Raw genomic sequence first — 11824 nt, 5'->3', positions numbered from 1 at the left:
GATGATAGCAGAAGTTTTCCATCATAGCCTCATCCAGTTCTCTAGCACATGTTGCAGACTGAGTGTTCTGTGAAGCCCAAGAGGCATGAACTGAAGAGGAAGTTGAGCCAAATCTCCTCATGGTTTATTGAAAACATTTCCAGGGCTTGGAAGTGTATCCTGATAGGAATTCCTATCATTTCTGGAAAAGCCAGGCAAACTAGTATGTTCTGAGAACCCAGTGGCCTTCCCTCTCCCCTTTTAGCAAGAAAGACAAAGTAGTCCAGATGGTACATATTTGAGAATAAGTTGCTTTCAGAATTTAAACAAGAAGATTCAAAGTCTTATGTCCTAGAGTATTCTGAATTTTCACTTATATAGGTATACATGTACATATTTATGTAGTTAATATGGCACAGGCTGGGAAGCAAAAACAATCTAGATTCTAAACTATGGTCCCCTTCTCACAGAAGGCTACTAAATGAGCTCTGAGGTGTCTCCAAATTGTAAACTATGTTGCTATTTCATTTTATTTTTATCAAATTTTTTGAAGTATATTTTAGGAACGGTAAACTGCATACATATAAAGTGTACCATTAGATGAATTTTGACAGATGCACACATCCATGAAACCACCAACACACTAAAAAAGCAGAATATTTCCATGACCCCCAAAAGATTCCTGGTGCCCCTTCATAGTCAAGCCCTTTCTCTACCTTCAACCCAGCCAACCAGTGATCTGTTTTCTGTCAGTATAAAGGAGTTTGTGTTTATGGAAATGGAATTATGTAGTAAGTACTCTTTTATGTCTGGCTTTGTTCACCCAGCATAATGATTTTGAGACTTAACCATATGATTACATGGACCAGTAATTTCTTCAATCTTACTGTTTTGTTTTATTTTTCTAACCACATATCTGCTGATGGACAGTTGGGTTATTTCTAGTTTGGAGCTATTTTAAATAAAATTGCTACGGACATGCATATACAAGTCTTTGTGTGTTTCTCCTGGGTAAATACTTAAGAGTGGAATGGATGGGTCATATGTTAGTTGTATATTTAAAATTTTTAAAAACTGCAAATTTGTTTTCCAAGCTGGTTATCTAATTTTATATTTCCATCATGAGTAATTTTATCTTCCACATTGTCACCAACACTTAGTATGGTTAGCCTTTTTAATTTCATCCATTCTAACTGTGTATGTAGCTCTATCTCATTTTTATCTGGATTCTCCTGATGACTAATGTTAAGCATCTCATCATGCACTTAGGACCATTACTTTATCTTCTTTTATGAGGCGTCAATGAAGTTATTTTTATCATATTTATAAGTTTGTTTCTGTTTTTATTGTTGAGTTGTAAAAATTATTTATGTATTTTGGTTATGAGTCTTTTGGCAGATAAACATATTGAAAATATTTTCCCCAATCTTTGACATGGTTTTGTTTTCTTAACCATGTCTTTTGAAGAGAAAAACAGGATTTAATAATAAAGCTAAATTTAATGTATTTTTGTCTGGTTTATACTTTTTGCTCCCCCAAATTGCAAAGATTTTCTCCTTTTTTCTTCAGAAGTTTATTATTTAACTTTTTATTTTGTGATAATATTAGACAGTCAGAAAAGTTTTCCAATTAGTATTGAGGGTTCCCAAAGACCTTCACAGAGCCTCCCTTAATTGTAGCATCTTTTATATTCATACAATTATCAAAACTAAGATAAGACTGGGAAAATGCTGATAACTAACCTGGAGGCTTTATTTGCATTTAACCAGTTTTTACACTAATGTCATTTTTCTCTTTTTAATTGAAGAATAGTTAGCTTACAATAGTATATTTGTTTTACTTATACAACATAGTGATTCAAAAATTTTATATACTCCATTTAAAGCTCTGATCCCTGTGCTGTACTATACATCCTTGTAGTTTATTTTATACATAGTATTTTGTACCTCTTAATCCCCTACCCCTATCTTGCCCCTACCCCATTCACTCTCCTCACTGGTAACCACTAGCTTATTCTCTGTATCTGTGAGTCTGTTTCTGTTTTGCTATATTCATTTGTTTGTTTTATTTTTTAGATTCTACATATAAGTAATAACAAGCTGTATGTATCTGTCTCTGACTTATTTCACTAAGCATAATACCCTCTAAGTCCATCTCCATTAGTGCAATGGCAAAATTTTATTCGTTTTTATGACTGAATAGTATTCCATTGTGTGTGTGTATGTATGTGTATATATATATACCAAGTCATCTTTATCCATTTGTCTGTTGATGGACACTTAGGTTGTTTCCATATCTTGGCTATTTTAAATAATGCTGCTGTGGACACTAGGGTGCATATATCTTTTTAAATTAGTGTTTTGATTTTTTCTGGATATATGCCCAAAAGTGGAATTACTGGGTCATCTGATAGCTTTATTTTTAGTTATTTGAGGAAATTCCATACTATTTTTCATAGTAACTGCACCAGTTTATATTTCCAGTAACAATGTACAAGGGTTCCCTTTTCTCCCTATCCTCACCAGCATCTGTTATATGTGGTCTTTTTGATGATAGCTATTCTAACAGGTATGAAGTGATAGCTTATTGTTTTTTGTTTTTTGTTTTTTGCAGTACGCGGGCCTCTCACTGTTGTGGCCTCTCCCATTGTGGAGCTCAGGATCCGGACATGCAGGTCCAGTGGCCATGGCTCATGGGCACAGCTGCTCCACGGCATGTGGGATCTTCCCGGACCGGGGCACGAACCCATGTCCCCTGCATCCGGGCTCACGGGCGCAGCCACTCCGCAGCATGTGGGAACTTCCCGGACAGGGTCACGAACCTGTGTCCCCTGCACCCGTGTCCCCGGCAGGCAGACTCTCAACCACTGCACCACCAGGGAAGCCCCTTATTGTGGTTTTGATTTGCATTTCCTTGATGATTAGTGATGTTCAGTATATTTTCATGTGCTTGTTGGTCATCTGTATGTCTTCTTTGGAAAAAGGTCTGTTCAGTTCTTCTGCCCATCTTTTAATCAGGTTGGTTTTTTTTTGATATTGAATTTTATGAGCCATTTATATATTTTGTATATGAACCCCTTATTGGTCATATCATTTGCAAATATTTTCTCCCAATCAATAGGTCATCTTTTCATTTTGTTGAAGGTTTTTTTGTTCTGTGCAAAAGTTTTAAATTTAATTAGGCCCCATTTGTTTGGTTTTGCTTTTATTTCCTTTGTTTTAGGAGACAAAAAACATATTGCTATGATTTATGTCAAAAAGTGTTCTGCCTATGTTTTCTTCTAGGAGTTTTATGGTTTCAGGTCCTACATTTAGGTCTAATCAATTTTGACTTTGTTTCTGGATATGGTGATAGAGAATGTTCTAATTTTATTCTTTTACATGTAGCTATATAGATTTTCCAGCACCACTTATTGAAGAGACTGTCTTTTCTCCATTGTACATCCTTGCCTTCTTTGTTGTAGATTAGTTGACCATAAGTGTGTGAGTTTATTTCTGGTATCACTTCCTTTCAGCTTGAAGAACTGCCTTTCTTGAAGTGCAGATCTGCTGACAATTTTTTGTTGCTATAATTTTTCGGTTTTGTTTGCTTTTTTTAACCCAAAATACCTTTATTTCACCTTCTTTCTTAAAGAATATTTTTACTGTACTAGAATTTTGGCTTAACAATTTTTTTTCCTTTCCATACTTCCAAGATTTGATCCATGGTCTTCTGATCTTCATTGTATCTGGTGTGAAAACTACAATATTTCAAATCATTTCTTTTTCTTAACTGCTTTCAATATTCTCTCTTTCTCTTTAGTTTGCAAGCAGATTCATTCACTCATTCATGCCTGTGGCTAAGCATTTTACTTGTACTTATTCTACTTGTGGTTCACTAAACTTCTTGAAGATGTAAAATTAAGTCTTTCACCAAATTGGGCATGTTTTTGACTCTTATTCTTAAAATTTTTTTAGTAGACAGTTAATTTGATTAGACCCCAACTGCAAATTCTGTTTCACCTGCAGTGGGTGGTATGGCAGATCTCAGTTCAGTCCTTTTATTCTTAGGGGCAGCTAACCTTGATTTTGCTCCCTGTATGCATGGTCCCAGGGTCAGAGATTTGGGTAGATTGTATATACAATTTAGAATTCCTCTTCGTTGGCTTTTTCCTCTTCGGGGCTTCTTCCTCCCTCTCTAGAAGCCATGGTTGTCCTGTTCTCTGTCTTCTGCTTCTTTAGCTGCCCCTCACTACTTTGTACCTGACACTCTGGCTAGCCTCAAGCTCAGGTCATCAAAATAGGAAGCTCAGCCCATGACAGCCCTTTCTTCCAAATTTCAACTCACCTCTAATATATGTCTGCTCTTATTCACTCTCCAAGAGTCATTAAGTAAGATTGCGTGTTGGTATGTCTGTGTGTATGTGTATGTATATGTGGTTTCTCCAGAGTATATAGTTGTTATCTGATGAAGCATCAATCTATTGTGACCTTTTCTACCATACTAAAGACACAAATGCCCCCAATTCTATTATTTAATATAGCAATAAATGTGTGTGTTCTTTTGCCTAACTAAACTGTTGCAAATGCTACTTATTACTTCCTTTTATTCATTTTCCCATAATGTTAATATTTAATTTCAACCAGGTATTGTTTTAATTGCTGATATGTAGAGTATTCACAGCTTAGCACCATTTTTGCTGTTCTCAAATAACTCACAAAAAGGAGTAGGTAGAATTTTTAACAAGTTTGAGAAAAGGAAATTGGGATTCCAAAGATTAGAAGATCATGAAAGATCACACATGCTATGGATTCATGTGTGCGGAGAGAAAAAACTGTCCATTTTGAGAGCAGAAACAACCTAAAGAAACCTTAGGAAATGCAAGCATTTCCTATGAAATACTGGAGTTAAATCACTTAGGTGACTTTCAAAGATTGCATAACTAGTTAATGACTCAATCAGAATGTTTTCTCAGTCTCAAGGATCAAACTAGTAGGAAAGTGGGCACAAAAAACCCAACGTCTGTTCTATAGAAAGAAGGACTTCCAGCAAAAGTGCCACATAAAAATGACAAACTAAAGAATTGTACTTTTTCTATATTAATTTGAGGCATTTAAGCAGAGAATGAACTTGTCAGGGAAGCTGTATATTAAGCATTTGATGGATAATTGAACTAGATAACCATTAAGGTTCCTTCCAGACCACAGCATTCACAACTTGACAATTCAGTGACCATTATCATTGAATCTAAAAGTGCCATTTAAAAAATTCTGACTCTATTACCTTGACACATTTGGGTGTATGCCCTAAAAACATAATTTTTGAATTGAGGGATTAAATGTTCTTAGCATGTGGTGCTTGCAGAGTTATTGATGCTGCCTAAGAAAATATTTTAGAATTCCTGTCCACAGCAGACATAAATTTCACGTAATGAAATCATTTTCATAAAGTTGTCATTTACTCTTCTTTGCAAAGATATTAAAGTTATGTTCTTATTATGGTTAAAGTCAACTCTTATATTAAACAATCAGAATTTTCTTATAAATTAGACCTAATAATGTATATAAAAATAGAGATATGTGGATTAAAATTTTCCTTGGAAGAATATTTCTTTGAATTTATTAATATAAATGTAATTTGAATTATAAATTTTTAATCAAAGAGAAAATGTGAAAATTGTAACTTTTTTGTATTGTTCTATAATTCAGCTTAATGTACTCATGAGCCACTCCCTTTTTTCCAGTAAGACAATTGTTCCCAAAGTGTGGTTCAAGGACCCCTAGAAGTTCCCAAAACAATTTCAAGGATTCTGCTAAGCCAAACTACTTCCATGCTATATAATATGGAGATATTTTTGCCCTTTTACTTTCACTCATGAGTAAGTGTGCAGTACATCTTTCCAGAAACTACATGTTATGCAGGACATGTTTTTTTTACTGTTAATGGAATATGTGCTTGTGTGGAATATTCCTATGTTTTCTGAAATCTATAGCATATAAATATTTGAATTTTCATAAATTAACTTTATTTTAAATTAGTACTTACACTATTCTATTACTATCACTGATTATACTTCTTTTTATGGAAGTCATAACATGGATGTAGTTTTGTTTTGTGCTACACCACGAGGCATGCAGGATCTTAGTTCCCTGACCAGGGATGGAACCTGTGCCCCCTGCAGTGGAAGTGCAGAATCTTAACCACTTGGCTGTCAGGGAAGTCTCGATTATACTTCTTTTAATCTTTGTAAACTCATTATCATCCAATAAATCTTACTCTGAAATTCTGAAATTCTCCTTGTACCTACATGGAAACACAAAAAGAAGTAGAAGTTGTCTAGATTTGTATAATTTTAAATTTAAAAAAAAGTTCTAATCTTTTAATTATTATCTAAAGATAATATTTTTAGTAATAATATTACTCTTTTAGAATATAATCATTTATTTTCAAAGAGAGAAAAGATATATTATATTTGAGGAATGATTATTGGCTTAAAAAAAGAAGACTCATTTTCTCAACCCACAGATGCACCATCTACAACTAAAAATGCTGAGAAAAATTAAACTCTCATATTAGAGCGTTATTTGACTAATGGAAGAGAGAAATCTTCTCTAAAGAACCTGGTGAAACTGTAACCAAGAAACAAAACTGTGACACAATGCTACTTTCCTCACCTTATAAAAGCTAATAACTTTTATTGTGTCTTTTGAAACAGAATATTTTATTTTTTTTTATTTTTTTTTAATTTTATTTTATTTTTTCGGTATGCGGGCCTCTCACTGTTGTGGCCTCCCCCGTTGCGGAGCACAGGCTCCGGACGCGCAGGCTCAGCGGCCATGGCTCATGGGCCCAGCCACTCCGCGACATATGGGATCCTCCCAGACCGGGGCGCGAACCCGTATCCCCTGCATCGGCAGGCAGACTCTCAACCACTGCGCCACCAGGGAGGCCCGAAACAGAATATTTTAAAACAGTTTTGTAGTGTCAGTTAAGTTGCAATGTTATTTTGAGACCAAGCATTCAAAAGTTTAGAAAATAAATAATTAAATATTTAAAACATAGTTGAGCTAAAGTCTTTAGCAGACAAAACTATTTCTTACACTTTTTAAAACTAGACTTGCAGAAGCCACTGAAACATCTTACAGGGAATGTTATCATATTCCATTGGCTAGAGAAGAACACACAATAGCTAGGGTTTAATAAAACTTTGGACCACTGACATTGCTCCATGTTTGCTGATGAAAAATAAAGGCATTCACATCGGTGCCAATTTGCAGTATTAGAGTATCTTGTCAAATTAAAATTTTCCTTGCAAACATGGAGATGAGATAATCTCTCATCTGCACAACTGTACATTTTCCTTACAAATGGATGAGTCTACAGACATGGTTGGACTTGCTCATTTGCTTGTATTCATCTGTTATGGATACTAAATAAGCAACCGGGAAGAGCTTGTTTTACGTGAGTTTTTGGCACCAAGCACAAGTGGCACTGAAATATTCAAAATATTGAGTAATATTTTTAAATTACATCACTTTTTGGGCCCCATGGAAGAACTGTGTTGACTTTTGCAATGATGGTACAGAAGCAACTATGGGTAAAACTGCTGGTACCTTAGCACAAATCTAGGTAGTGGTACCTAACTGTACTACTGGCCATTGTATTCTTCACTGATGGATGTTTGTAAGTAAAAAAAATAACAATAAGGTCAATGTTAATTAGGAATATTTGGTTTCTTGGCTCTCCCTGAGCACCTAGGATAATGGGATCTGGTGCTTGCTTTCTCCCTTGGAACATTCAGGGGACGCTTGAGGGACTTCACTTGAGAGTGGTTTTAAGTTGGGAAGGAGAAGGATTCAGGAGTGAGGGAGCACGTTGCTATCTTTCCAGAATTCCTCTTCGTAGTTAATTGGTAAAAATATGAATGACTAAATCCATTAATCTTTTCCTGGATGGCTAATTTATTAAAAAGTTTTACACAGAAATTCTTTGTTTTTCTTCACAAGTATAGTTCTAGTTTGCATATTTCCTTTCTGCTCTTACTTGTTTGTTATTTTATTGATTCTTAAATTTATTTACAGTTAAAAATATTTCATTTATCGTTGTCTCTATCCCACTATTATAAGGCCCATAAGGATGGAGTTGATGTTTATGTTCTATTTGTTACTCCAGTGCCTAGAATAATGACAAGTACATAGTGGTTACTCAACAGATAATTGCAAAATGAATAATTTTTATTTTTATTTTCAATTTAAATTGTCTGAATTTTGTGAGATTTTTTTGTGAACTATGCTTCCAATAAATCATTCTTATGAACAGCAACAACAAAAAAGTCTATGCAATTATATTTACCATTATTTACAAAACAAACTAACAAACAAACAAAATTTCCTTTCTGTGCATAGCAGGAATCTTTTAAAGCTTTTTTTTTCTGTTTTATTATTCTCTTTTCTGACGAGATTTATTGCATTTAATTTGTGATATCTCATTGTTTCTTCTCTCCAAATTGTTCTTTAATATTTTTGCTTATTTACATCTTCCAGATTTATTTAATAATAAATACATGTTCTTAAATATGGCTCTATCTAATGGGTTAAAATCATGTAAATCCCTGTTTATAGGATACATGAATAAACCAAAGACATTAAAAATCAGAAATGTTACTATACTTATCATTCACTGACATTTGCTGGTGGTCAATGCTGTGCTCCTTTCTGCTCAGGATGTTAAAACTAGATACAGCCTCACCCTGATTTGTCCTACACAACTGCGAGTCACCATGGACCTAATTAAAAGCCCTTTCCCTTTTAGTTAAAGACTTTGAAAAGTCTCTTTCCCAGTTCGAGGTTAGTTGTACTTGTCTTCACATTCATATCTTTCTCACCCTAGCACATCCACGGGAACATCAAACAACAGTTAATCTGCTCCTTATTGCATCTGACTATCCACCTTACTCACCTTCTGGCTGTCTTCCTGATTCTTAGTTCTTAACAGATCTCCTGATGGGTTTGAAGACTGGTTTAAAATCACTTTGTTGATGAAAATAGTTCCTCTCCTTGTCTTATGTCAACCGACACTTCCTGCTTTGTTTTATATACAACCCCTTGATCCACAGTTTGGAGAACTACAAATATGCTAACATACACCTGTGCTTACACAATCATACAAATACTGAATGATAGGGCACACAATCACCAAGATCAAACGTGAGCACTCAGGTCAGTGATTTTGTATAGTGATGCCAGTTCAGAGCACACTGGAGAGGGCTAATTTGGCTGGCAATGCTCTTAAAGGGCACAGGTGATTTTGCCCTTCCACATTCACAACATAGCACATCATGCTGCATCAGTATGGCTACCCTGGCTGATGTAACTTCCTATGTAGTTGTTTATTTTTTATTACTATCATCATCATCACCACCACCATCATCATCACTATTTACAACTATATCTATTTGCTATTTCTTGACATTATAAACCCAGCATGGATTCCATTGTCTCATTAAATCAAAGGTGTTCTAGAATATTGAATGTACCTATATTTGCCAATCCAACATTATTTTCCAAGCCACCAAATTCGTTTCCATTTTAAAGAAGAGAATTCTGATGTTCAGAAAAGTAATTTTTCCCTAATGGCACACTGTATGTCATTGATGGAGCTGGTAATAAAACCCTAGTTGTTTGAATCTCCAACTCCATGCTCAACTGAAATTGCATTCTTCACTCAAAGTTAAAGGAGAAAATAAAAGTTACACGCTGATTCCACAGGATATGTTGTGTGAAGCTGATGTCACCCATTTCATTCCTTGCAACCCAAGCATACTTCAAGTACTATTTACTAAATGACCTGTGAAGGTCATTTCATGCCACAGTACAATGTTTGAAGTTTCTGAGTTATCCGTATTTTGAAATATTAACAAACTAGGTTTTGTGAGCCTTCTACCCCCTCATAAAGTTAATAGACCACTTACCTCCACTAGTCTCCTAATAAGGTTATGGACTTATTCATTCAAACTAATAATGATAATGATAAGTACTGTACTAAATAGTGAAGAAGGTGTTTTAAGAAGCTCCCTACCATTTGCCAAGCAAGCAATACCATTATAATTTAACATATACTATCTCATTGAAACTCCTTAAAAAACAGTAAGATTGGTATTATTATTATTATTATTATTATTATTACTTTACTAGACATAAAGATAAAGCTTTGAGCATTCAATCCATGTAATTAATTAACAGAACCAAGTTTCAAATTCCATTCTTCAGATCAACATATCCTACACCGAAAATAAGGCCTTATTTTAAAACCTCTGAATTTCAAATCGAATAATAAATATGAAACTGAATTTAAGAAAGAGAAACTACTAGACTCAGCCTCTCCCCACCAGCCCCGCCATCACTGCTGCAGTCATGACTGCTGATGGGGTGGACAAATGCTTGCCTCTGCTCTCCGCATCCCATTCGAGAAATGTCACTCCCATGTCCCCACCATACTTACAAGAAAGCAGCCCCAGAGCAGAACCCCCACCTCCGTACACAGCCATCGTCAGTCCAGATGCCAGTGGAATTCCAGTAATAAACTGCCATGTGTCCCAATCTCTCATCAATTTGGATGGCAAGCTTCACCAGCGTGTGGTTAAGTGCACGGTTTGCAATGATGCTAGGCCAGTCAAAAATCCCCCAGCAAGGAAGAAGTATGTTAGATGCCCTCGTAATTGTCTCCTCATTTATAAGGACACATCATGGCAAATAGGATGCCCAAGACCCACCTGTAGACACATAATTAACCTTGTTCTAGGATTGCTTATTTCTGAAGAGCAGCCAGCTCAACCTGCATTGCCAGTCCAACCAGAAGGTACAAGGATCATGTGTGGGCACTGTGGAAACATGTTCTTGTGGATGGAACTGAGGTTCAACACTCTGGCAAAATGCCCACACTGCAAAAAAATTTCCTCAGTGGGTAGTGCACTTCCTCCAAGGTGCTGCTGTGCATATATTACCATTAGAGCGATATGTATTTTCACTGGAGTTGGATTAACAGTTGGCACCCAAGGTTTTGCAAGGCAATTTCATGCAACGTATGTTTCTTGGGCAGTTGCTTATCTCTTAGCTTTGACCTGCCTTATCTGAGCTTGTTATTGGGGAGCCATAAGAGTGAGTTATCCAGAACTTGGTTTTGCATAAGCTTGTTTATGACTTGGTCATGCAGGTGAGAGTATCTAGCAGTTGTCAATAAGCTACTCTGGACATCTTTAAATAATTTACCTAATGGATTTTTTTTGGGGGGGGGTGTTGGGTCTTCGTTTCTGTGCGAGGGCTTTCTCTACTTTCAGTGAGCAGGGGCCACTCTTCATCGCCATGCATGGGCCTCTCACTATCACGGCCTCTCTTGTTGCGGAGCACAGGCTCCAGACGCGCAGGCTCAGTAGTCGTGGCTCATGGGCCTAGTTGCTCCGGGGCATGTGGGATCTTCCCAGACCAGGGCTCGAACTCGTGTCCCCTGTATTGGCAGGCAGATTCTCAACCACTACGCCACCAGGGAAGCCCAACCTAGTGGATTTCACCCTGGTTTATGTATAAAGTTTTAAGACTTTGGGAGTCTTTTATGAACAAATGCTCATTGTACTACATTATATGCAAATAGTTTGTTTTGCTGCTAAGTTTTCAAGCTCCAAATAATAAAGCTTGGTCTTCATATTCTTTCACATCTCTTTAAAAAAAAAAAAAGAAAAGAAAGAGAAACTACTTATCATCATCAATATCTTCTATTTGATCCAGAATACTTTACTAGAGACACAATAAAGCATGTTTAACTTGCAGTCCACATGCTAAACAGGTATGTTCTTTATTATCACAATAAAAAG

The 11824-nt window shown here is 35.9% G+C and overlaps 1 protein-coding gene across 1 annotated transcript; it reads left to right on the top strand.

Moving 5' to 3' along the window:
- The first annotated feature begins 10370 nt into the window (after positions 1 to 10370).
- Positions 10371 to 11090, top strand: LOC132500361 (type 2 phosphatidylinositol 4,5-bisphosphate 4-phosphatase-like). Its single transcript, XM_060115359.1, has one exon. It carries the CDS (start codon positions 10371 to 10373, stop codon positions 11088 to 11090), a length of 720 nt encoding a protein of 239 aa, XP_059971342.1.
- Positions 11091 to 11824: the final 734 nt, after the last annotated feature.

This window comes from Mesoplodon densirostris, chromosome 12 (genome assembly GCF_025265405.1).
Source record: "Mesoplodon densirostris isolate mMesDen1 chromosome 12, mMesDen1 primary haplotype, whole genome shotgun sequence".
Classification (NCBI taxonomy): Eukaryota; Metazoa; Chordata; class Mammalia; order Artiodactyla; family Ziphiidae; genus Mesoplodon; species Mesoplodon densirostris.
The sequence above is the reverse complement of the archived record's forward strand: the minus strand, read 5'-3'. Positions and strand labels throughout refer to the sequence as shown.

Bases quoted from the DNA above. Each gene is read 5' to 3' on its own strand.
- LOC132500361 (XM_060115359.1), top strand. From the start codon at position 10,371: ATGACTGCTGATGGGGTGGACAAATGCTTGCCTCTGCTCTCCGCATCC.